Source organism: Papilio polytes, unplaced genomic scaffold (genome assembly GCF_000836215.1).
Source record: "Papilio polytes unplaced genomic scaffold, Ppol_1.0 DF824247.1, whole genome shotgun sequence".
In the NCBI taxonomy this organism is placed as follows: Eukaryota; Metazoa; Arthropoda; class Insecta; order Lepidoptera; family Papilionidae; genus Papilio; species Papilio polytes.
Window position 1 is genome coordinate 77,155 of NW_013524957.1, and position 27,711 is coordinate 104,865.

The 27,711-nt window shown below is 33.8% G+C and overlaps 1 protein-coding gene across 1 annotated transcript in view; it reads right to left on the reverse strand.

Annotated features, from left to right (window-relative positions):
* Positions 1-27,705, reverse strand: part of LOC106110232 (tyrosine-protein phosphatase non-receptor type 9-like) — a 38,689-nt gene extending 10,984 nt beyond the window's left edge. Inside the window, exons 1-4 of the mRNA XM_013291979.1 lie at positions 27,623-27,705; positions 26,629-26,718; positions 25,217-25,357; positions 3-172 (exon numbers count right to left, since the gene is read on the reverse strand). Coding sequence (XP_013147433.1) covers positions 3-172; positions 25,217-25,282 — 236 coding nt within the window. The 5' untranslated portion in view covers positions 25,283-25,357; positions 26,629-26,718; positions 27,623-27,705. The remainder of the gene's footprint in view (positions 1-2; positions 173-25,216; positions 25,358-26,628; positions 26,719-27,622) is intronic.
* Positions 27,706-27,711: the final 6 nt, after the last annotated feature.

The following is a 27,711-nucleotide window of genomic DNA, read 5'->3' on the forward strand; positions in this document are numbered from 1 at the left end:
GCGTAGGCAGGCTGGCACGAGGCACGTGCGCGCTCAACTGCGGCGCGCTTACCGTATGTACGCGCTCGCGTAGCTTCTCGCGAACAAACAGACGCAGTATTCGAAACGGAGCCTTGAACCACAGCGGCGCGGTCACTATTAGTACCTTCTTCAATTTCGCCGGGTATCCGCCCTGTAACAAAGATTTTTTTCATAAGTATATTTAAAGAATTCTAATGTTAATGATGACACTAGCAATCTCTTAAAAATGTTTAATATATTTTGATTGCAAATCTCCTACAGTACCAACAACGTTTTTCATACACTCGTCTATTATGAAGCAATAACGATAAAATTCATTAGAAACGTTTAAAATAATCCTCAAAATTGTTGCTAAAATTAATAGGGACATAATTTATATCTTCGCCAGCTACATAGCATATATGCCGCATTGTCTGTTGTATTCATGCAGCGCTGGAGGTGAAGCCAGCAGATTTCTCGCGAATAAACAGGAGTGCACTTGACTCCCGCTCCATTGTTTGAAAAATATGAGAGTCGTGTAGCATCTTTATGAATTCACAAAACAGGCTAACCGTGTGTCGCCTGCCTAACACGTCATTACAGCACAAATATAACATTCTCTCTCGCTCTTTTGTACTAACTGTAACTTTTTAAAACCTACAAACATTTGTTGTTGTATATGTAAATGTATTGATATCGAGAAGGCGAGACAGGTGTGGCGATCGATCGATCACAGAGGTAATCTCTAGGATTAGAGAAAGGGCAGCCGGTTCAAACGGACGTAATCGTCGCTTCGCTTGTAACTAAATCCTCATGATTGAACAGGCATGCACAATAAAGTACGTACAACAAGTGTAAACAGATGTGCTTACGACTCATTCTCTCAAAAACGTACTTTTTCCCATGTATAAATTTAGATTGTGAGAAATTAATTACCCTTCCAAAGGTGTAAAAGAGTACTTATTTGAAGCAATGCCACACGAATTATATGTCGAAGGCACTTCAGAGTTGCGACGATGGAGCAAATTTAGGTTTTATTTATCTATTGTTAAAATATTGTATAGTTTAACAATAGATAAATAAAACTTAAATAGACTAAAGATTTCTATAGTATCTTTAACGCAATATTTTAAGACTGACAGAACGGCGCTGAGTGTTCGCAGAGCTATGTGCTGTATTGCGTCGTTTCGTAACACACGCAAACGCAACGCCCTTGTGGCATCACTCTAACACAAGAAGTCATAAACGCGCGTTTAATTCGTTCCTAGTTGAGAGTAGATTGCGAGAAAATTCGCGACGGAAGCACTCGAGGCGTCACCGCGCCGCAACCCTGTCAAGTACCACGAGCGAGCACCGGAATAGACACGGACACAGACAAAAGCGGGACACGGCCGCGCGATATAATAATAGCCCCAGACTGCGTACAGACTTCTTAATTGCTCTGATGTAACAAAAGCGAACATAAGATACAAAAACAAATGCAATTCTTTATAAAAATTGAAAACCATATCAATTGCAACCATGACTTATCATTTACTATATCACTCACGTCTATTTTTTCCGATGGCGACACCGACTAATTTCGAAATCATCGGGGGTCATTCTTCTTAATAATGTCTTACGAAAGTTTAAACAATTTAATGACTTTATGAGGTAATTTCATAGATTGATCCAGCGAGTAGTATCAGGAGTATATGGATCACCTCAATCTATAATAACCGTTCTAAATATAGTTTAATTAAATGTTCATGACAGATCAAATTCACAGTACAAGTCACGTATACACGCAGTAACACGATAACTCAGAGCAGGAATCCAATAGCTCAGATGTCTCGCGACTTGCGACTGGCAAACGATCATTCAACTATATTGTTAACATGTCACAAATTTACTTACGACAAAAAGAAATAAGTTTTCTAGTAAAATAAAAATCTTGAAAGCAACAATTCTCATATTCTAATCTCGTAGCAGTTGTAATCAGTAAAGTGCTACGTGGCTACAGAGGGGTAAAGGCGAACCTCAGTTCACAAAAGCTAACGCACATTTGATGCTTCAAAACAATCAGTAACAACTCAAAACAAACAACAAAGCAAATTAATTTTCAAGAATTTCCAAACACATTTGTAGCAATAAACATTTGTATTGTTTTAAAAAGAAACATATAAATTAAGTTCATTTAAACATACTTTAAAGAACACTTAAAATTTAGATAGTATAATTTTAGTATTTAATGAACGCGATTATTAGACAAAAGTTAATAAAGACTGAGCAGATTCATTCTCAAAAGATAATTAAGGTAGCGCTGAATTTTAATTTAGGAACAGGCACAAGTGATCGTCGACATAATTTAGTAATGAAAATGAATCCATATTAATTGTGGGAGGTTCACCTCCCCAACCCCTAGGGGTTATATCACGTTGTTCTTATAAATATTCACGGCTCTCTACACTTAAGCACTAGCCGTTCTTTTATGTGAAAATCAACACACAGTCGTCTATTCGCATTGAATGTTTGAAAATGTGTAATTAAATGTAAATCGTTTGTTAGTCTCGCCCAAACAAATTACGTACAACCTCAATGTGACATAAATTTATTTTAATTGCAAACATGGTTTCATTTGAAAATTTTGAATTATTTTTTAGTAAAAAGGTTTCTGCAGTTCTACAGTTTTAGAGTACAGTAAATAACTTCAATATTAGATATTATTCTTTAAATTTGAGCCCTTGGTACAATAAAAGTTGCAAATATTTCCAGCACGTTTAGATTCAGAAAAAGAACTCAGACTTGGTATTTTATATTTTACACACAAATTGAAAGATGAATATCGTTTTCTGACTTATTTATTGATATAGTAGCAATAAATACTAACTATAGCTAGGTTTTCAAAGCTAATATTATTTCTTAAAATACTGACTATAAAAACTCCGAGAAGCGGGGGATAAAAGATAGCGCGCCAGCCTCTTGGGAGGGTTAAGGCGCTTTACAGACGTAAAAAAGGTTACCGCAACTGACAGCAGGCAACAAGCTGGTATGACGTTTGTCAACTGTTTTTATTGCTGCAAATCCGTGACTAAGTTTATTCTAATTACTGCAACTAGAAACTGTCGAATTGGTATAGAATTTAAGTGGTGGCAGGTGGTGGGTGGTGGGTGACTTATGCACATACTCTTTGCAAATTGTGGAAATCCCAGGAACCGTAAACTGTGTTAAGCACAAACAATTTCTAAGGATTGAAATAAAAAAAATACAGTTTTTGAAACTAATGTTATTACGTCCGCCGAGTGCCTAAGATATTCAAAGGGTGCGAGGGCGTTGGCCTCGCTTTCAATTTATGAAATCACCTGACACGGAGCCTACTTACGCCCATAATATTAAAACCTTCCTGTGATATCATGAACCTTGGCACTTCTACAAAATAGACAAGACTTAAGCAAAAGATTTTTTTGTTATCTAAAAAGTAAAAATTGAAAAAACGTAAAATTAATTCAGAAATGAATGACAGGTGAAATATTCGATAATGAATAGGTGTTTCGACAATGGATATCCGAATTTACGTTAATTCTCGATTAATAAATCCTTTGATCATTCAGCCTACCACAGATTCAATTACTACGATATGAAATGAGTAAATCCTTTGTACCAAAGTCCATTTATTGATTAAAAGCAGTATATAATCTATATCTATACTAATACTATAAAGAGGAAAGATTTGTATTTTTGCATTTTTGTATGTATTTGATTCAAGCAAAAACTACTGGGCCGATTTTAAAAATTCTTTTATCATTAGAAAGGTAATTTATCTGGGAGTAACATAGGCTATACTTTATTATTACTAATATTGAGAAAACATTAATAAACAGAGTATTTCTGATCCCCGGCATTAAAAAAACCACTATGTTTTAACTTTTCAATTGGCACAGACCTGATAACTACTTTCCCATATTTATACATCTACAGACATGGTCAGTTTCGTGCGGTCTTAATACTGTCTTGAATATTTCGTCCATTGTATATGAACTTTTCAACTCCATAGTTAAAGGAACTATACCCAAGTATAATATTTATTGTAGTCTACTGCAAGCAAGTGCGTTATCCTTTACCTTCCGACATTGTCTAGGTGTCTAGACGAAGGTAGATGACGTCATCGGTACAAAGAAACCTCCAGGCGCTGTCTAATGCGCTTTGTCTAGAATCTACAAAGTAATGGATACCGACAACTGAACAAAGAAGATTAAAAGCTATTACTAATTCGCATTATTTTAACTCTTTAGTTCATTATAAGACGAAGACGAGTACAGATGAAGTTACCTACGAGTTATAGTTTAATTTTTTTCGGTTGAGTTAGACTTTTTATTATTTTGATACCTCTATAAAATTTAATTACTCGGACACATACTTTACAACGAAGAATAAATTATTTTCTATATTTCTAATGCTAGTAAATGTATAAAAGTAATAAATTATTGATATTTGTTGGTTTACAGTAAAGTTCAATTACGTTGCATAGGTAGCTAACTGTTCAGACTGACGAGTGCTCTACAAGAGTACTCGACTTGCCATTTCACGTGATATGTTACTATCGCTATTCACGAAAGAGAGTTCATACAGTTTTTTATTACATTTTTGATAAAGAAACTAGTACCTAAATAAAACCCTACTATGTTCATCAGCTGAAATAGCCTGATCATGATGATGATGAGAATGTTTGGTGATGCATACACAATAATTTATTACAGTTTACATATCCACTTGATGTTATGTTAATAAAAATCGTTTGCATTGGGGGCAGATTACATGCAGATTTAATTCCGGTAGACGGAACAAAATTTAAGCAACTATACTATACAAACATATTTAATATTTTACGTCTTAAGGTACTTGACCCCTCATCTAAAATTTATGTGAAGCAACCCTAAAGGTAAGGGGTTAATAATAATACACATAATTTATAAAAGGATATTTCGTATAGTCGGAGAGACAGGACATCTGCAATATTAAATTTGGGCATAACTGAATGACAGAAAGGGTGAGAAATGTGGGTTTATTTTTACAATACAAAATTAAACAAAATATTTTAATTTCATCAAAGATATATCACAAGGTATACATATTTATGAAGTATATTGAAATGCGACCTAATATCAACGGTATTGCAAAATACGGTCGATATATTTTCATATAGTTGACATAATATATCGATGCCTCTGCAGTATGCGGTCATATTTACTACCACTGTGTTTATATCGCAACTCCGTAGCTAAAGTAGATTTATATCTATTAAACGCTATTTTGCAGTTGTGTAATATATGATGAAATCAAACTTTTGAAGCCTATCACATTTTTCAGGTTTTTCTAATATTATATTACAATCTCATACTAAACTCTAATCTTAAAATAGTCAGTCGACTGTTTCCCGAATTTGAAAATTCGTAGTCGACCGTTTAGGTTGTTCTCGTTTCTGAGATAAAATTGATTTCCAGATCTTTAATGGTTTCAGTTTAGGTTAATTAAGATTTTCAGCCTTCGTAAAATCTTCTTCTAAGAATTATTTAACGTAGAATTAATTTAACGTTAACGTAACGTACGGCACCTAATTTAAAAATATAATTACAAACTCATTAAAATACAATAAAGTTCGGTATTTAAAAATTCAAACCCTTTTAAACCAATGGAAAAATAAGATTAATCTGTAGCAAAGATTAGATTTTACAACGCAATTTCCACCCGCACGACCGGTTTAACTCCGCCTCAAGCGGGGTTTAAAAAACTAACGAATAACTACGGAAATGTTGTTGCTAGAAAACTTGCATGATCAGGTTCAACATTGCTGAATAGCTGTTACAATTTTTTAAACTTGTTAACATTTTAGTACAAAACAATACTTTGAACATAAAAATAACAAATGTTATGGTTGGAGGACATCCTCTCGGAATTAACAGATCTCTAAACTTTAACTAATCCATTCCAAAAACTTTACACTTAGTATTTTCATCTAAGACATCATTACCATATTTCCATAAATCTATTAAAACCTTTGACTAAAGCCCAACAATATAGCACAATATAAAATCAATGTTGACAAGACATCCGTCTTTACGAAACATCTTCAAGGGTCTGCACGCAATAAACTTTATAATACAGCCCTCTTTGAAGCGTGAAAAGGTCAAAGGAAACTGTCCTATTCCATTTCACGAAGAAAATGGACGCATTCAGGCCGGTAATGAGAACTTTAGTGGAAAGACCTTTAAAAAGACCAAGAATACTGTGAGGTAAGACAGGATTATATCACATGAAGATTTGGTCTCAAATGTTATTTAAAGTATATTGGCATCTTCCACGGCTATGATTCATCCCACTAATGTTAGTCCCGAGAACAAGTCACTTGTTCGCTATTGATCTGGCTATTTTTAGATATTATCTATCTTCGATCTTTTCTTAATGAATGGAATCTTTCGTCAAAACAACTTCGAGGTGTCTAATTACGAATAACAAGAACTTGAACCTTTTATACTAAAAAGAAAACATTTTTATTTAGTATAGCTACTGCTTGCGACTTCATTACGACGAAATTAAAATATAAATAAAAAATGGTCATGTTACTAGTAACGTAGCTTTTAATCTTAAGGGTTTTATGAAATCGGTCTAGTAGTTTTTGAGTTATATCAATACATACAAAATACAAATCTTTCCTCTTTATTAAATTACTATAGATTAGTCTTGAATACTTCGCACAAGCCTAGAAAACTTGTTAGGACAGTACATCACTATGAGAGTCTTTTATCTGGTTTGTAGAGCAAGAGCCCGGGGGTTGTTGTCAGCATTCTGTTTGTCAAAACACCGCACCGACACTGCGACATCTCATGTTCTACAACACAAACGATTGGCATCATGCCATAAAAATATGATTCATCATTTTCCTAACGTATTCTTGACAACTTGTATGTTCATTATAATACAATTGATTTTTAACAGACTTTACAAAGATCGATATATCCCAAGCAACGAATAAAGTCATCCGTAATTTAATGGTCTCATTGATTTAGACAACTTAACTTTTCGTCGAACGTGACCTTATTGTATTTTGTTCTTCATTGTAAACAAAGTGATTATTTTAAAACTATATGGCTAAAATAATTGATAGGCAAAATTATAGTTTGAGAAAAACGTTCTAACACGTAAATTCTGTTTTAATATAGACACGCGATTCCGTTCAATTTAACAACCAATTACACTTCGTTTGAAAACGTGGAGTATACAAGGATAGACTAATATCAGAGCAACTCGTGTAGATGCCAACTCGGCACAGACCAAAAATAACTTCGACCTTTTCCTTTTTAAATGTCAATGCTTATTATTTATAACATAACATTTCCACCGGACTTACGCAACGATGGACACCATCCATAATTATCTCCGTAGAAATTATTCACTATTTATAGGTGTTAACTGACACAGAGTGTAAAGTGAAATGCTTCGAATCTGTAATAATTTCTTTAAGTAACAGTAATTACATAAGTATAAAGAAAACACCCCGTATCATGAGCGGACAAAGATGTACCACAAAGGCTTCGATGAGTAAAAAGGGGTCTTCGTATAACAAAGAGCCGCAACTCGCAGCCAGTGAACTGTAAAACTATTTGCGGCTGTTGGGATGGATTTTCGCACATATTCTACATTTAGGGCTAAATTCTTCTTTGCAACTATAAAACCGGGTGTCGGGCAGTCAAATTCTAAAATTGAACTCTCTGTCTCAAAACTGTGATATATAAATATACTAAAATCGATTCGTCTATTAATACAAAAATGCTACTCTTATTTTTTCGCGCTTTGCATTCCGCTGACTACGCACTAGCTAATATCCAGTAGTTACTCGACTAGCTACTACATACTAGTTAGTAAGCCGATATAGCTACGTGTAATCACATCGACCTGTAGCATTTAGTGAAGACGAAAATAACGCGATATTATACATTTGCGAAATGAGAGCAAATGATCGAGCCTTTTGTACTGTCACCGGTAATACTGCATATTATTAAACATGACAATGCTTGAAAGGATAAAGTTATACATACTTAGTGTAAGTAGGTTACAGAGACTGGGTTTTGGATGTTTGAAGCGCGATACACCGCCGGTGTATCTTGGTGTATAAATTAACTACGCTAAATAATACATTGAATAAATAATGAAACTTCCGACTCTACATAAACCATATATATGTTAATCTTATCTATTTCACTCTTACTTATTTACATTAAATTGTACAAAAATGTAAATATTTATTTCTTTTAATAGAAGGCGTGGAGTTTGTTTGATAGCCATGAAAATTATTATTCAAAAGGTGCTCAAAAAGGCAAATTATACGGAAATATTAAAATATAGAATATCTATACAAAGAAATTTGATTAAAAACAACGCACCTTTGCATACTTCGCATATATGTTAATAAATAAAGACCTTATAATTGTTTGTTATAAGCGACAATGCGGGTAGGTTAAAATAGTATGTCAAATGGCAGACAAAAGGGCACGGGGGAATTGAGCGTAAATTGCAGAGCTGTGGCAAGGGGGTAATGGGCGGAAAACGAAACCCCGACGCCCAACAAGTCGGCCGTGCGAAAATTATTGACTTGCGCTACCCTAAGTGGATCTTGAAATAACATCAACGAGACAAAATTGCGTTTAGTAATATCATAACAGAAAAGTTAGTATAATTTTTATGTACTGGTAAGCTAAACGAATGACAAGACTGGAAGTCAAAGCAACAGAAGATATCGAAAGGAATATCAAAATATCATAAGAAGTATCCAAGCTGAATAGAGTCACGACACACGTTTATTAGAAGGGTACGTTTTAAACATTTCTAATAGGGAATTTAAGAAATAAATCAAATTATCATAGCATAACGAACCAAAGCTATAACTTGAACGTGGCAAATCATAATGAACGACATAACAATACCGACAAAGTGGAACGTAAACGCGGACTCTTCTATCGGCAGCACGTCGATAACGTATTTGAATTACAAATGCTGTGACGTCACCACGGAGCCCACAGTAACCTGTACCTGTTTCCAAATGAAACACATTATCGATATGCAAATACTGAATATTAATTTATTAATGAAATGTTACGTTCAGTTCACACGCCATTTGAATAGGGCGTTATCCTCAATTTTAATGATTCTATTTGTCGTTAAACAACGTCAAATCGGTAACCTAGAGGGATGAGCAGAGAGTACGGATATTCTTAGCGCAGTTTTTAAAATAATTGTTTAAATGATCTTTGATAGACGATCTACACAAAAATTCAATTCAATTACTTATTCATTGTGCTCTCACAGCAACCATCAATACCATTGCTTAGTACTCTCCTTTCTTTCGAAAAAACCTTTCATCTTGATGTTGTTAGACACACTTAGAGGCAGAATCAAACCTAATAAATTTTATTTTACAGAAAGTTCGTCAGCTTAATCGTCTCTATAGAAGCATTCGTAATTAAAATATACGACAATTCAGTGGAACATTCTGAATGGCGGAACACAATGGAATTGTCCTATTTATCGAGTGAATTTCGCCATGCAACGTTGCTTTTCATCAGCTGCTGCGGCACAATATGGGTTAGGCGGTCGCATGACGTCATTATCATAACGAATATACGTTTATTTTACAACGTAAACCTTCCAAATTCAAAACTAATTAATTTATATTATCAGATTTTACATTTGAGTTCAATTCAACGCCGATAATATGGATTGGAATCAAATTTCATACTAGGCGAAAATTAACTACATTACATTTGCATTTTGTGAAAAAGATAAGTGTAAAAGAAACTATCAAACGACAGTATCATCAACCAATTATTACTGACATATACGAAGACTCTAAGGTGATGCATACGAGCATTCAAGACCTTAGAGTCTTCTTTACTAACTTAGCATTAGATGTGTATCGTAAAATTCGAAGATAAACCCAAACCGTATCAGCTTATATTCTACGATTTTCTTTAACACTGTATTTAAAGTTAAATATAATTAGACTGCGAAATTAAGAAAAACTCGAAGCGTGAAAACATTGTCGCAGCAAACTAATTACCCCAGATATTTTAGAATAGACGCGACCCAATTAGTTAATTGCTATCTGACTGGGTTAACTAAAGTCATTTTTAAATACTTGGGGTTTTAGCTTAATTATGTTAAAAATCAAACACCATTAGGAAAACTATTTTAAATTTTTTTAAATTATGCCCGTGGCATACATCGTTCTCTGTTTTTCCCATTGAATCAACTCGCAAGCAGATATTAAGCGCCTTTTTCATTAATTCAGTTACTAAAGTAAAAAACAAATATGATAATGTTCATTGAATTCCAGCAAATAATACTACAAGTACTTATTTCGTTATCACTCGTAATAGTATCGCATACTAGTCGCGTAATAGTGATGCCACTCACGTTTATACAATGGAATCCCTGCGAATTGTCACACCGTACCGAGCTATTTGCGTCGCGGCTAAAACGTATGCAGGAGTTACCCCGATGTTATAACTATTGTACGGTCGGTAAAAAAAAGAACGCACGCGCAGCTGTCAGTGAACATCTGCCAGGTGAGTCGGATATGTGGGTATCGCTTTCTCTTTTTGATACCGATTTATTCTACATCGACAGCATAAATAATTTCAATTCTATTTATCTTCAAGTAAGAGATTTCTATGTAACTCGTTAAGTGTATCGTTAACATTTTCATAGAATATTTGAGTTCGACAAAAACACAATAATTGTTCTCCATTATCAGCCAGCCTTTTCTCTTAATTTTAACTGGAATATTTTCGACGTCTGTTTCGAATAATTTTTCGCGACATTTCAAACGGAAATAACAATGCCGTTAGCATTACGTGGTATTTTGTTTAACCTATATAGAAGTTCATTTGAAAACAACTGGGCCGCACGCCAAATAAATGCGGAAAAACGTATCCCACAAAGGAATGGGTACACCTTTCCCAGCCAAATTACGTCCCTAGCGTTTTGTTTAGTATTAAATCGCAAGCAATGCTGTAGTGAAAAGCAATTTAACATCTTTTTAAAGTTTTTTTAACTTCGTCAGTTTAATTCTAAACTTTACGGACGATGGATTGTGTTTTCTTTCATTAATGAGTTCGTACATCGTCATCATCAGTTCACTATACTTCACTGAGAGGCTCCGAGCCTTCTCAAGTTTAGGAGAGACTAAGCCATAGTCAACCACGGTTGCACACTGTGTGTTGGTTGACGAAGTTCGTAAACTAGGAACAAACAACATTATAGACATATAGATTTATTATTCTTATAAATTGAGATAAAAGAAATACGTAATTTACGAATGTCCTATCTAATAATTCACTAATCTATCATAACACCCTATAAAGTTAACTAGTTAACTATGTAGAACGGTTGTCGGGCGTTAATTGATTACGTCATAAATTGGTTTTGCGGATATTGATCGTCGCTGTTAACACAAACTTACAACACGTGTCAATAGTTACGACGACACAAGATATATTACATCCTTGGAAGTTATATGGAAAATATATGTGTGATACTTTTTATTTAGATTATATCTTACAAACATCCTATGTATAAAGTCTACTTGACTTAAAGAAGAAGTGAAAGATGGATTCTTCACACACTCGGAAGTACAGTGGCGGAATCTGGCGCTATTCTACCTAAAAAGCTGAAATCTTTTGAACGTTTTGTATATTGAAATGACGACGCGGGACAATAACCAATATAACACAGCTTTTTAATGTGTCTGTACCTAAAAGGCCCGATTATTGGTACAAGATTATTTTTTTATTATCACCCCATCATTTAATGTCGCAGAGGCAGAAGCAGCAGCAGAGTGCGTTCTAACCCTACTAACGAGGTAATTTTTCAACAAGTGGAACACCACGAATTTCCGCAACATACCCTCGTAGACTATTTTTCCGTATCGCTATTCATAATCTTTTGTCGAGCAGCGTAAAATAGGGTCCACTTTTGTAATGAATATAAATACAGCCACTTACTGCTTCATTTTGGGTCAATATTGATCGTATCAAAGTGTATTGAGATTCAATTCGCTCTAGTTAACCTGAATAATTAAGCTAGAATAGTCAATGTATACCCAGTGTAACCAATTAGGCAAGAACTAAGATACATTAACATTGCCGAATTTGTAAGCATTAAGGTTTACATAAGTGGCAGTATTAGTAAATGCTGTATGCGTGATGTACACGTAAATGTTAGATATAAATGAGTATTGCGTGAGGTAAATACGTTCCCCACGCGTGCGGTATATTGCCGCCGTCAGCTGTGTATCCGCTAATTTGTATTGGAAATTTCCCTTGGTATTAAAATTAAAACATTTGCTACATCAAATATGAGATATAAAATCTCTTTTACATTTCACTTTCATTATTATTAATTGCAAAATATTAAAAACATATAGCCTATGTTACGGATAACATAGCGTTTTAAAGGTGAAAGATTTTTTGAAATCGGTCCAGTAGTTTTTGAGTTATTTCAATACATACAAAACACCTGTCTTTTGTTTTAATATTACTATAAATATGCGGGTGCATAATTATTGTTACAAACTATAAAGGCGCTATAATATTATGGTCACAAGAATAATGAGTAGTGATTCTTGGCAAGCAATCTTACGGTGCATTTCCACTGCCGAATTATACTTTACTTCAAAGGGAATGAGAGAGATAGCTATATGTTTATTAGCCGTACAGTCTTTTCAGACATATTGATTAATGGAAAATGACACACAATTGTTTACTATTACAATTATTAAGACGTTCGTAGCTCGTGTGGATAATAATAGATCAATGGTATATTTATATCGTGACTCAAAGTTGTTTGTGGTGTTCGCGTTAACTAACAATTGTAGTCTATTACGTGTAATTGTTACGTGGTGTCGTTTGTTTCATCCTAGAACATGAATAGTCTGAATGCTATCAATTTAAACGAATAGTAAAAGCATAATATGAGTTATCACATTTTGTCATTGTCTAATCCAGAGTCAAGAGCTTAGGCCATCAAAGCAGCAACATTCTTCCAAAGCACAAATAAGCCTATCATTATCTAGTGAGCATCCTTTTGTAACCAATTTATGACTCTCACAATTGAATACTAACATAAGCACGGCTTACAATCTGATAGACTTTAATATTAATTTAATTTTAATAGAATAAGGACTTTATGCCGCTGTTACATATTTAAATGTCGTTTCAAAAGCCGCCTTTCAATGAGTCAAAACGATTGCTAAACAAAACGTCTTTATGATTCCTTGTGAAACTATAACACTTGCAATTTAAATACGCCATAACTATGTGTACGTGTGGTGAATGTATATGGGCTGCACGTACGAGGCCGGAAAAGGCCGGAGGTGACGTCACGACGACCTTCTCCCGCCGGATGTTAATCATCCCGACGTAGACGGAGCCTCGCGAACCTAACCGGTGTCGTTGATGAAACTACAATATTGCATACTGTGGTCATAGTTTCAACTGTAACGTTAAAAAGTACATATAGCCTAATCCTGGGTTGCTTTAATCTACTTCGTGATATACGCAAAGGAATAATTTATATACTTTTCCGCAATATGGCCAAGGTTTTTATTTGTGGTCACGATAAAATTTGTAGTTAGGCATTAGGCTCAGGACAACAATTGATTTCGTGGTTATGTTATGATTCAGGTGGTCATCACCTAAACTAATTCAACCTTGATTGTATAGAAATTAAAAGCATCAATGTATTTGAAGCTAATATCTATTCTTGACATCTAAGTATCAAATACAATGAAGTGATTATATTCCTTTGCTTCTTTTTACTTTGTTGAACATGTTACAAACTTGATCGTTCCACGAATTCGTTTAACTTTGTGAAGGCTTTGAAATCTTTAGTTCAAGTTTAAAACTTCTCGCTTCGTTAGATTATGATATTTAACGACAAAAGAAAAGTTTCAAATTGTGTGCAATGCAAAAGGAATTCAATATTAAAATATAACATAAAAGCTGTTTTGAAAAGGAAATACATTTTTATCTATGGAGAATAAGTACATTTGTGTGTTATTGTGAATTTCTATAAAGAATTATTGTCATCCGTCTCATATTTCTTGGTAATAGAAAACTATGATTATATACATGTGTGGATGGTCTCGTTAAATGCATTTAAAACGTCTACAAACTCATATGCCTGAAGTATACAAAATCGATCCGTTTGCTGATCGACTCGCAAATAGCATGTTCGTACCCTCGTTCCTTGATCAACATAAAACGATCTACATAAAAATGGAATCGTAGCATGCACATAGCGTCTGTCGCACGTAAGAAACACTAATAAATTAAATTGAACGAAAATAGAACTAAATATAAACTATAATTGTAGTCACATGATGCCATATGTATCTGGATTAATAATGCAAGAAACCTATGTGAAATCATGTAATTATATTGATAAACCAAAGTTAAATTTCTATGAAAATCACGTTAGTGTTGTTTCCAATTTTCCATTTTCATAAAACATCTGTTCCCAGTTTTCATTATCGGATTCGTAAAAGAATAACTTCCTTACATGTAGAAATAGTTATCGATTCGATCTTAGCTTAAAAGCTTTCAGGACCGTGAAAGTCAATATGACTCCAACGACAATACGACGTCTAAATGGAAGCTTTTATCGATAAGAATCAAAATGGACCTACGACACTTTTACCTGCGATACTTTAGTCCTTAACTTTCAAACCAAAGTTACAAAAGTAAACTTAAGTATGAATCAATCCAGATCGTCATCTATAAAGTTATAAATAACTATATATAGTTAAAAATATAGCCTATGTTACTCACAGATAAATTACTTTTTTAATGATGAAAGAATTTTTAAAATCAGCCTAGTAGTTTTTACGTGAATCGAATACATACAAAAATACAAATCTTTCCTCTTCATAATATTAGAACAGATTGGATTTGGTATTCTATACATGTAAATATTTACTGTTGACAATCTTCAATAAATTAAAGGTTTTGGACTAAAAATTAAATAAACAGAAGAATACTATTTAATTTACACTTTCACGGTAGATACCTGCTTGTAATGTAGAACTTACACCGCAAACCATAGAAAAGGCCTTATTTCTATTTCATGAAATGAAATGAAGCGGATTGTAATACAAGAACCTGAGTTTCTCTTGGCTTTTATTTCATTAATTTAATTAGACGCAATGAAAGAAGTAACAAGTAATTTAATTCACGAGTGCCTTCTCATGTTTTACCATTCTGTTACACCCTACCACTGAAACATACGACTGGAAATAGAATATTTTAATTTATTCAACTATCAACAAAACAAAAAATGTCAAAAGGAAAAACTTTATTAACCAAAAAATATATTTGATAAATACGCTGACAAATACGCAATTAGTGTCTCACAAATGTCGAAATTAAGGCGCGCTTCTGCTGAAGTCTCATTAAATAAAACCAAAAACTGTTCATCTATATTAACAACACAAATGAATAAATCTGTACAAAAACGTCACCAAGTCAATAAAGTTTTCCATTCCAAAACCACTCATTCAAATAGCAATAAAAATGTCATTCAAAAAAATAACACAATCAAAATATCTCAAATGCTGGAGCAAACCGGTTTGCAAAACGAGTATAAAAACAACAACAAATACAATTCAAACGCAATAAACAGCTGCGCACCAGTGCACAGATGAGTCAGTCGAGACGAAATGGTCACGTAACATTCAAGGTGATACGCCAGATAAACAAATCCATCAGTTTACACTGAAGACTGATTGTAAATCAACCTTGAGGCGCTGTGGTAGCGATGCATAATTTGAACATGGGTCCTGACTTCATACTCGTATATCAATCGTAATAAAATTAGAATCAGCTTTTTATCAAAGGCTTTTAAACCTTTAGCTTCATAGTTAAGGGATTCCAATCACGTGATCGCTGCAATATTAGACTATTATGGTAAAAAAACCATTTGACAACAAATAATTTTGAACACAAGATTATTGAAAAAGTTGTCTCAGTTCAAGATTGTGGTGTACAAATAAAAGATAACAAAATAACTAACACGTGTTCAATACAACTTTATTACGACGTAACATAAAATATATTTTTAAGCGATATCTCATAATATAGTATTATCATGTCACAAATAAATTTCAAGGCAAAAAACAATAGATACTAATGTCTTACCAAGAAAAGATAAACGAGGAAAAAACACGCCAAAGAATTTCCCGACAATTCATTATAAACACATCGTAAGTGGAATTAGTAGTTCATTTATCATAACACAAACATTGCTTAGTCGAAATAAATTAAATCAAAACTTTTTTCATTGAAAAAGTTATAATAAACAAATATTTACTGTTACCAATACAGTACCCGATGTTTGTGGCAATTTGTAACGATATCGTTTTCAAAGATAATGAACGAATTATTTCCTTTATTGCCAAAAAAACAACTCATATTTTCTTCCGTGGGCGTTCAAATCATTACGGCAAAATTATAGAAGTTTTTTGCTGAATCCGACAATTCATTGCCCAATTATATCTGCGATGAAATTGAAGTTAACATCATTATTATAAATAGCAAGAAAATTCATATAATTTACTGTGAAGACATGATACATTAATATATTTTTATATATCCGTGATTTAATAACGCCAGTAGGTCAACAGTGCTCAGCTCAGCTTGTGGTTTACAGCTGAGAGCCGACCTTGGCCTTGCGCCTACACCCACTCGAACCACGCTATCGATCTAATTTATTTTTGCAAGAACGTTTCTTGAAATACTGCATGAGTAAGCTGTTCTGCGAAAATTGTACCGCAGAATGTATATGTAAATATGTAGTTATATGAAGCAGTATATGTAGTTACATTTCACTGGAAACATCTAACATAAAGCGCCTACGCAACTCATCTTTGTTAGTTTATTTGCTTTTCATTATTTTATTGCAGAAGTCTGATGAAATAGGATTGAAGAAATTTCAATGCCGCCATGAACCAAAACATAGAGACATTATTTCACACTCTCTTTAGTTTGTTAATACAAAAGAAGTCCCTTAATCCAAATTTCGTATGAAGAAGAGATTCTCTCAGTGGCCAATTAAACTTTGAGAGTAAGTGATATTGAAAATGGCGTATAGCTTAACTAAGAAAATATATATTCCCTTGCCTTGAGACGTGAGCGCTACAATCGTCTTACCAATATCACTTTCTAATGTGCTCGAATTATTTCCATATTTATTCGAAATATGGCAAGGATTCTTATATTTCTGTTCAGACTATAGAAATGTAATCACTGACATTGGTATCAAAATGAAGTTTTGATATACTAACATGTAAGCTACACGTCGATATCAACTATAATAACATGTATCTGCGACTTCGCTTTTCGATAGCAACAATGATACGTGGAAAATAGAACGCATCAAGAGGAATGTATACTTTGTGGCCTTGTTACATGAGTAAAAATAGATACACATTTCGTTTTAATTATTATAAAAGAAAAATCAATTTAACTGAAAACTGTGATTTCACACTTATACGTAAAAGTAAATACTTGTACATTTACATGGTTACTTTTTAATTACCGGCGAAAAAAGAAACTGTTAATTAAGAATACTTTAACGACGTTACGTATATAGTCATTTTTATACTCTAAAATGATAACTAAGTTAACAAAAAAAAACCTGTAATAAATAAACACAATTTTCGTCAATGAAAATGGTTAAGGCAACGCGTATGCGGGCGGGAATAAGGATATGTCATTGCTGCTTTTTATGAATGGAATGCACAGAAACTATTATCGTCTTTGTGTGGTCACACACACTGATATATTGTTTGATTTTTTTACAATTTTTGTCATATCGATCATCATATTTTATATTTCATAAATATGGTCTGTAGTATGTCTTTTTGGTAATTCTAAATAATCCTGTATAAACTAAAAACAGTAACAGTAAACTACCTGTTACACAAGATTTTACTAATTCTTTCATCAATGGATTCAATCAGTCATCGCACGTAGCACGGCGTATAGCTATTTACGGACTGTGTATTGTGAAAGCGTTTCTTTTTTTGGATCAACCGAAAGCCAAACAATTATCGTTGCCAATGTTAGTAACACTGCTTGTATTCGCGGATGTGACGTCACAAGCAAAAGCCGCAACACACACAAGGTTTATAAGTATTGATGTGTATGACAGGAGCTCTTTGGCGTAAACTATTCACTTCTAGAATGGTTTTTTATCCATGGTATGAATGAATGAATGATAAACAACACACTATATTGAAAACTTTAAAAACTAATTTATTCGACTTGTATCTGAAAACTACAATTAACCAAATAGGTTAACCATTTTCAACAATTGATTAAAATCTCCACAAATAATTTTACGACAAATGCTTTTGAAAATTTCCAGTTAGGCTTTGAAATAATTTTCATACACCGAAATTGTGAAAATTAAATTTGCTTTGTGCGAAGCGAATTTAATTTTCTGTAACCGAAAGCCCGAAGCGCAGTTACCAGTATTCATATTCACGCGTTTGTACGAATAAAATAATACAGTTTCTATATAGATTTATAAGTTTCAACTTTACTGTTTAAAAAAACATGTTTTAAAAAAACTATACCCGATGATAACACAGTTTTCACGTTCAAAGCGTACATATTGTAAGCGGAACAAGTAATAAAAACTAGAAATACAAAACGATCTGTTGAATATTTTATGCTTCATTTAAAAAATGTGGGAAAATGTTTATCCGCAATGCCGTCACAGGCATCTAGGACAATGCTGAAATTGCTGTTCCTCTATGCAGCCTTGCGATTTAACTTGCCCCCGACGAATCTGGGTTATTTGCTTTATCTTCAAGGAATTGGAACGACCTTTACATTTTCCTTACAATAAATCTATATGGATTTAACAGAAATTTATATTGAAATACAATTTTTACATCATCATCGTCATCATCATCACTAGTTACATCTACATCATCACTATACATCCCCACTGAAGGACTCAAAATATTCTCAACGTAAATTATTAAATTAGGTAAGAATCGACAAATAAAGATGTAAAAATTTTACGGTAAATCTTGGTACTCGACAATGTATGGTCTTAGCTCTTTACCTTGTTTGCTTTATTTGTGGCAATTGCGATTCACAATCAATCTAAGACCGTGCGCACACCTTTGACTAAACTATCGCACAGCCGTTGCACGATTGTTTAGCAGCCAATTTAACTGTTCAGTTGCACAACTAAAAATTGAGTAGTGTGCGCACCTCCATGTGATCTTATAGGAACAAAAGCGGGACTAAACAGTTGTGCGATAGATTAATTTCAGGTGTGCGCACGCTTTAATTTACCACTGACACATATTGCGCCGAAGCTGTGTTTATGAGAAAAACTTCACACGTATTTAGTCATGACTCGATACCTGGATATCTAATAAGGAGAGAAACGAGCAGTACGGTGGAATGGGGTCGACTACAGTTAATTTTCCACGACTCGCGAGTATCCCGATAGCTCGTGATCACCCTACATATCTATCTAATCTTATACGTGACTAGCTGTTGCTCGCGACTTCGCCCGCGTGAATATAAAAAGATAGTTATAACATAGCTTTTTAATGGCGTTAGAATTTTTTCAACCGGTCCAGTAGTTTTTAAGTTATTTCAATACAAACAAAATCATATAGATAGATATAGATATCATAGAAGTATAGATGAAATTTAATGTTACGTTTAGCTCCTATTCGTTATTAATATTAATTATTAATGTAATATTCAGGGAATTCCAAAGACCGTTTGTGTCAAAAAAACCTTAATTTTTAGCATTAAACCGCATGCCAGGTCTAGGTAATAAAAATGAACTTAATTAACATTATTTAAATTTGCAATTTAAACGCTTACAGTTTTTTTATGTTCGTTAAGCTAGCGCTTGACCAATATCTTACCTGATAAAAATGGAGTCATGTAGTCATGTAGTAATCATATTGTGAAACTAATAAGGGACATTTTTTCGAAAACTGTTTATGTTATTTGCGGTACAATCAACCCCCACTCCCGACTTGTACATACAATACATATTACAAAGAATTCCCATGGCGCCATCGACCGAACTCATGATTAACATTCATATTGCGTGACAACATTGCTCGCGATACTGCTCAATATCGTATTTAAAAAAGACATCTTTACATTTAACTCGATTATACGGCATTTTTACCAAAAATAGTCCCTAATAAGAAGATTTGTAAAGGAATTTTACGTTTTAGGTTCTGGAACACTACTGGATGAAATATAGTCAAGCGAGAAATACAGAACACATTAGAAATATCTTACTTATATAATAAATGCTAAAGTTTAGATGGATGGATGGATCTCAATGAAATCTGTCATAGGTGTAGTGCAGTGTCTGTAAGAACAAATAGGCTACTCGCTTTTGTTTTTTTTATTCCACTCGGACGAATTCGCGGGCTAAAGTACTACAATAAAATACCTCACTAACGTTAAAAATACATCTTAACTTTACCTTCCTATTCTCTTATTATCGGCTCATACCCACCGAGGGGGTCGAACCTGCCCCTTGTTAGTGTTCACAATCATCGTTGAGTTGATTCCCAGATATGTGTAGGTTTTATCTCGATGTTTACCCTCTTGGGTACTTCTAATAATAAAGATTCCGTGGGTGGTACGTGGGCAATTAAAATCGATACCATTTTCCAGTGATTACTAAACTCGAGCCAGTTTTCTGTATGTGAAGTTATTTAAGTTTGTGCGGAGGTTCCACGGGGCCGCCTACACATTGGCACGCATCAACGCACAGTCCTCATCGATTAATCGCCAATACAGTGCTGATTGCTTCCTACATAATAAAACGGGACATCGTTTGACCGCGATACTCGTTCTATATTCTCACGGCATATTACATTTTAGACTTTTATATATAAGAGGGAAATACATAACTGACTGGCTCATTTTACGTAGCTATAAAATATTTTTAATATTACAGATTTTCTTTTGTGAATTTTTATACGAGCTATTTCATCGGCATCTGAGTTACAGGTGGGACAAATGTATGATCATTAGGAATACTTCAACATTTTTATTTAAATTTCACTATACCTTATATGCTACTGTGGTAAAATTGTACAATCGTAACAATACACATGACGTTCATGTTCACTGTTTGGATATATATTTACGATACTGATCTTTGAGATAGCAAGAAATATCAAGTTATCGCAATTATTTGGTCGCAAAGACGTCGGTAGCGAAGGGAGTTCGCCATCGGCATGTAGAAGGGCCCGACAGCGTCTGGCATTGAACTCTGTAGGGTGTCTGCCACCCCAATTTTACCGTCGCCCTTCTACAGACTATTTACGACGATCTATGTACTTTCTAACATGTACATGCTATAGACGTGCAAAACAATAATATTTATATAATCTATTGTAAAATAAATTTCCACACATCTTTGTATATCTCATGTCGATCGAATAACGAAAAGTAATAAACAGATAATTAAATTCCTTAAATGGACAATTTCCTTATCCATTTATTTCAAAATGTGAATTGCATTAGTAAACACTTCTTAATTATCCGTCATTCATTTGTTTGTATTTCACAGGACTATAATAAAAGACCTAAACATGTGTCAATGTATTTGAGTTCTTTGTCGCTAAATAAAGTCGATCGGCGAGAGATATATAAACTTTGTATGGCGGTTTAGCACTTGACCGAGACCGATCGCGAATCCCACTGACCACATCTAGTTACGTAACTCGATGATTAAAATGTTGAAATCCTGTCAGGGCCGACGCGGTAGGCGTTGTTTTTGTCGCGCTCGACCGCTCGTTTCTAATCGCCTTTACAACTGCGTAATCTTATTCACGATTCACAATCATTCACATTATCAATTGTACACAAGTTGTGTACGAAAACTTCTACAAATATTTGTATGAATGAACAAACGCATACTTTGTTTAATTTTTAGCTATAACATCTATTCAATTATCACTTGGAAATAAATAATAATCACACGGAAATACTACGACTAGTTGCGTTTTGTACAGATGTAGTAGTTTTTGGAATGCCTTTGCTATAAATATATTTGAAACCTATTACTCATTGAGGATAATCATGTCTAATGAGGTAAGTTGCTTTGAAATGCACAAGATTAGATTAGGATTTGTTAGACGTGAGGATTTATAAATAACAATAACTGGTTTTATGACATTTTTTATGCATGTACCTATTGTGTACTTTGCACTTATAAGTACCGCTTATAGATTAAGGTAGACAGTATCTTTGATTTTAATTTTTTATCCCAATATGTTCTAACGTCGATTATTATGTATATAAACATGAGAATTAGTTTAAACATGGCAAAACTCGTATTCAAACTTGTACACAAGTTTCGCGCAAAGGTAAATATAATTAAAGAATCACAAATATTTACCTTTCAGAAGTATATTATTGTGCCAGAGTGGGGTTTGCTGTGATGCCTATTGATCCGTGCCACCAGGTTACGAGACCAAAGAGTCCCGGGCAAGCTGTCCAACAGACCCTGGCTGGACTAACACTGGCACAACACTAGACGTTGACACAGGCACCAAAATTTAGACACATCCAATTGTAATACACTCCAATGCGGATTATAAATGTTATCGTTTTAGCTCGTCTTCCGTTCGATAAGATACGTATTAAATTCGGTACACGTTACGCGTGTTGCGGTGTTTCGAGACACGTCCGACCCGCGCGGTGTCCACAGCTCGAGTGACGTAGATGGGTCGGGCGCTGGCTACGCATCCGCCCGCAGCCCGCTACGGAAAAACGAACGCTACGTACGAATTTTCCATCCTATAAATAACGTGAATCAGAAAAAGTGATAGTTCAATGAAAATGAAATTAACAGTTATACACCGTTTACTACTGCGCACGTAATAGAAAACAAATCAATCACGCAATTGAGAGTTTCTAGATATAATTTGCATGCAAATAATGATCCAAGTTGTTATTTACCAACCGTTGTTATTACAACAATCGCCACATCATTATGTTTACTATCAGATAATACGTTACAAAACTTAATAAATAGGATGAATAATGAAATAGAAAATCAACATATAACCTAAACGTATGTATCATGAAATGTAAAATAGCAGGGCCTTAAAGCGGACGCGAGGTCCAGAGTGTCATCAGGAGAAAAAAGATTTGTGGATAACGATGTTAATTATAATACCAATTGAAATCTAATTATAACAGATTTTCCAACATTTTTTACTCTTCGTTCAAGTGGTCACACTTTATCATTTGTGTCCAATAGCCGTTTTAGCCTGAGAACGGATTCACCCATGTGTGGTCTCACATGAAATGTACCGCTCGGCTGCGTTACGCCTTTGAACCCAGTTTAGCCTCACCTTTCAAGGTTGTTACGCAGATTTATATTTCACTCGTAAACATTGCAAAGTTAAAATTACCTAATAAATTAGACGATTCAATTATTCGGTAGTAATCTTCAAACACTACTGTTTATCTCGATAATGTTTCTAAGACAATTTACACAATGTTATTATACAAATTCTTACTTTTTTACTATTATAAGCAATTTTGTGTAAACAAAGTTTGGTGGTCCCAAACAAACTTTGTTTTCAATACGGGCTGTCAAGTGCCTACTGACCTGAATTTCCTTTGACATACAAACTTTTTGGTCATTATTTTATAACAGCGAAGTATAAATTAAACCACTTAACAATTTTAATTATTTAAAAAGGAATGGAGAAATCACAAGTTAACATTGAAACTAATTAATTAAGACTTGAAGTTCAGATTTGGTAGTTAGCAAAATATGGTTTAGTCGCAAATAATATTGTAATTATACTATCTATACTAATATAATAAAGCGTAAACACACACTACTTCGTGGCGTCATGTCATCAATTACAGCATATTTTGGAATAATTCCTTCTTTAATAAAGAGCCCTACACCTAAGACACGCTATAGGCTATATATTTCCACGCTATTAAACTTAGGTAAATAAATTGGAAAAGAAATGTGGGAAATAATGTGGGAAAGGGATCAAAAATTTTAAAAATGTAAACAATAAAATGAAAAAAAATTATAATTTCACGCGGAAGAAGCCGCACGGGAACATCTTGTATGTACTAAAATAACAATTTATTATGATTTATTACTGCATATGTCTTTTGCCACATCTCACGGTTAATTCTTAAAATCAATGCTTTATAATATAATAGCGTTATTAATGATAAAAATTTAATAAAACCTGTCCTTTGTAAAACATATCTTTCTTTCTATAATCTTAACATGAACAATTCAACGATTTCAAAACACATGAATAATCGATAAAGGACTGTCTTCAACAATGTGTTTTGGTTGAATTTGTTCGAGGCTAACTCATACTTTTTAAACTAAAATTCGATAAGTAAACTATTTTTATTTAAAACGTGATATCAGGAGTTTGTCTATACTAATACTCATCATCATCTCGCCTGCCTTATCCTACTCCCGTAGGGTCGGCGCACCGGGTTTTCGTCCTCCAAAGCATTCTATCATCCGTCATCTCAGTCATCTCTCCCTTCTTGATCATGTCACCTTTCACGCAATCCATCCATCTCTTTCTAGGTCTACCTCTACCGATGTACCCCTCCACATTCATAGCTAACATCCTTCTAATACATAATTGTCTATACTAATACTATAAAGGGGAGAGATTTGATTGTTTGAATACTAAATTATTGACAAAAAAAATTCCTCCATTATTAAAAAGCTTGATTATCACTATATAACATCTAAATTAATATTATAAAGAGGAAAGATTTGTATTTTTGGGTTTTGGTATGTATTGAAATAACTCAAAAACTACTAGGCTAATGTCAAAAATTCTTTCACCATTAAAAAGCTACGCTATCAGTGTGTAACATAAGCTATATTTGTTAATTTCACGCGGAAAAAGTCGCGAGCAACAGCTAGTAGACTATATTTCATTAAAACTAAATTTAAACAGCGTATTTCTGTAAAAACCACTTAGGTTTATTGTATAAAACTAGTTTTAAGTTGATTTTGTATAGTTAAAAAAAATAACATAGATTTTGCATATCTTAAAATATTTTTTTTATTTATCGGGATAAAATTTAATTCTAAACCTGCAACTTACCTTAAGCATGGTGAGTATCTTCTGTGAGAGTTCGTAATCAAAGTTGGTGTACTTAGAGTCCGTCATGTCGTAGATGAAGACCAGGCCCGCGCGCTGCGTCTCCAGCGACTGCAGAGCTACATCCAGCTGGTATACCACGCCCTGCACAACGGACAATCACTGTTACCACTCAGAGAGCATTGCCGATATTTGCTATTTTTATATACGTTTTTTGGTTTAATTTTTGTTTTTTAGAAGCTTGAATTATTGTTATTTTTATTATTATCCGTAATTTAATTAATACTAGCTTTAGCCCGCAACATCGTCCGCGTGCAATTAAAATATAAAAAAGTGATTAGCCTATGTTCCAGACTATCCTCTACGTTTTTGCCAAATTACATCGAGAACCGTTTAACAGTTTAGGCTACAAGCTCTAAAAAACATCCATCCATTCATCCATCTAAACTTTCGCATTTATAATATTTGTAAGAAGTAAGTTTGTAAGAAGTAAGTTTGTAAAAAGTAACATTTACATTTTTGTATGTATTGAAATAACTCAAAAAAAGGATTCGTTTTCAAAAATTCTTTCAGCAATAAAAAGCTTTTCTACTATTTATTAATTTCACGCAGATGAAGTTGCGACCAACAGCCAGTATTTTTGTTCGTGTTGCTACACTACACTTTAAGTACATTATTGTAAAATTTATTTCTCAATGCCATTGTCCTTGTTTCCTTCATTTCCAAGCATTAGGGGAGAACTTTAGTGTAAGAATAATTAAGATTATGTGCACTAAAACACTGCAATAACTTTTAAATCGCTTTAAGCATACTTATCTTGACTTCTGATTGAATTTATTACAGCGCCATCTATTATCAAAACAACAAAATCGGAAAGAAAAAAGTAATCTGTGACAAAAGCACACCCTTGTTTACGAACGTAGATAAATTAGTTAAAAGAATACTATAACATTGTCATTTAAAAAATAATAGCCAGTATTTTCAAAGTAGTTGATGCAAGTGCTATCGAGCGAGCATAAAGCATTGACGTCGGTAAGCCGATTTTGAACGTAATCTTATTACGGTAAAAGGTAAAATGAATCAACGCATCAGTTAATTAAATGAAGTTGGTAAGCTCTTAGCATTTCAACACCACGTCACTTCGCATACATTAACTTTTTTTTTTCATTAAACTAAAAGGCTTTAATATGAATTAAAAAAAAACACCATACAGTACATTCTTAGAACACTATCATTTTCATCACAATCTGTGCAATGGTTTAGAAACGTTTACGGTACAAATATCTTTCATTCAACCTTCCATTACTACAGGATGTATCCCGTTAGGCCGGTCTAACCGATCAATCAGCCCAATGGGAATTTATTTTCCCATTGGGCGGATTGATTTCATAGAAAAACTATTCAAATGGTCATACCTGCAGCGTTGTCTGATGCGTGGTCTGTGTTGGGAAGTGCTTGTTGGCTGTGAACACAGCTATCGCCGCGCCTGTCGCATCGCGTGTAGGCTGTGGACAATCAAAAACTAATTAACATCACATTTTAATTATATTAATAACAAACTGTTCCCGTGCTTCTTAAACATGCAATTTTAAAAACTTTATTTTATTGGTTTTATTTGTGAAATGTCTAAATCCAAATGATAAAGAAGGCTTTTGCCATTGGATAACAATTACCGTTACTATGGCAACCTTACTTCCTTTTTGTAAGCTTGTAGTTTTTGTTCCTTTCCCGTATGACGGTTTTTTATTTCAAATAATTCACCCCCTTAAGTTCAATAGCATGAATATATAGCATAGCTTTTTAATAAGAAAGGATCATTCAAAAACATGCTGTTGCTGACATCCTAGTTAACTAGGTAGTGTGTGTTTACGCTTTATTTTATTAGTATAGAGTAGAAATAGATAATAGTCATTTTCTTCTACGAAGACATACATAGACTAATATTTCGAGATCCACGAGAAACCCCAAGACCGACAGATTCAACAGAAATTGTTAAGTGCGGTTAATTTTGAAGAATTGAGTTATCCCAAACAAAGTGTAACGATGGGACAGAAAACTAATTAATTACGAATGACCCACTCGCCGGATTCATTTTATTTTACGACAAAAAGTTGAAAAAAAAAGCATTGACCCAAATACGACGGATGATTCAATCCAATATCGCGCTAAAAATTGCGAAATATTTATTACTTTCCGATGTCAGTCGTATTATTTAAAATCCAATAAACTGTATAAATAAGTTAGACATTTGAATATTAAAAAAAACTGGCTGTAGAGGTCAATGAACTCAAATTTTTATTAAACGAGTACTTTCGATCACAAGACATAATAGATTTACTACGTCTTCTTCAAGGATACCAAACTAATCAAGAGGAAAATGTTAACCTAATTTAATCTTAGACTACCTACCAATATCGTAAATTTTCCAGTGGCAAGTTCTGATTTGAGAGGATCTTCGAAGGGCGAGAACTTGTTGAGACCCTCTCTTCGTCGAGTTG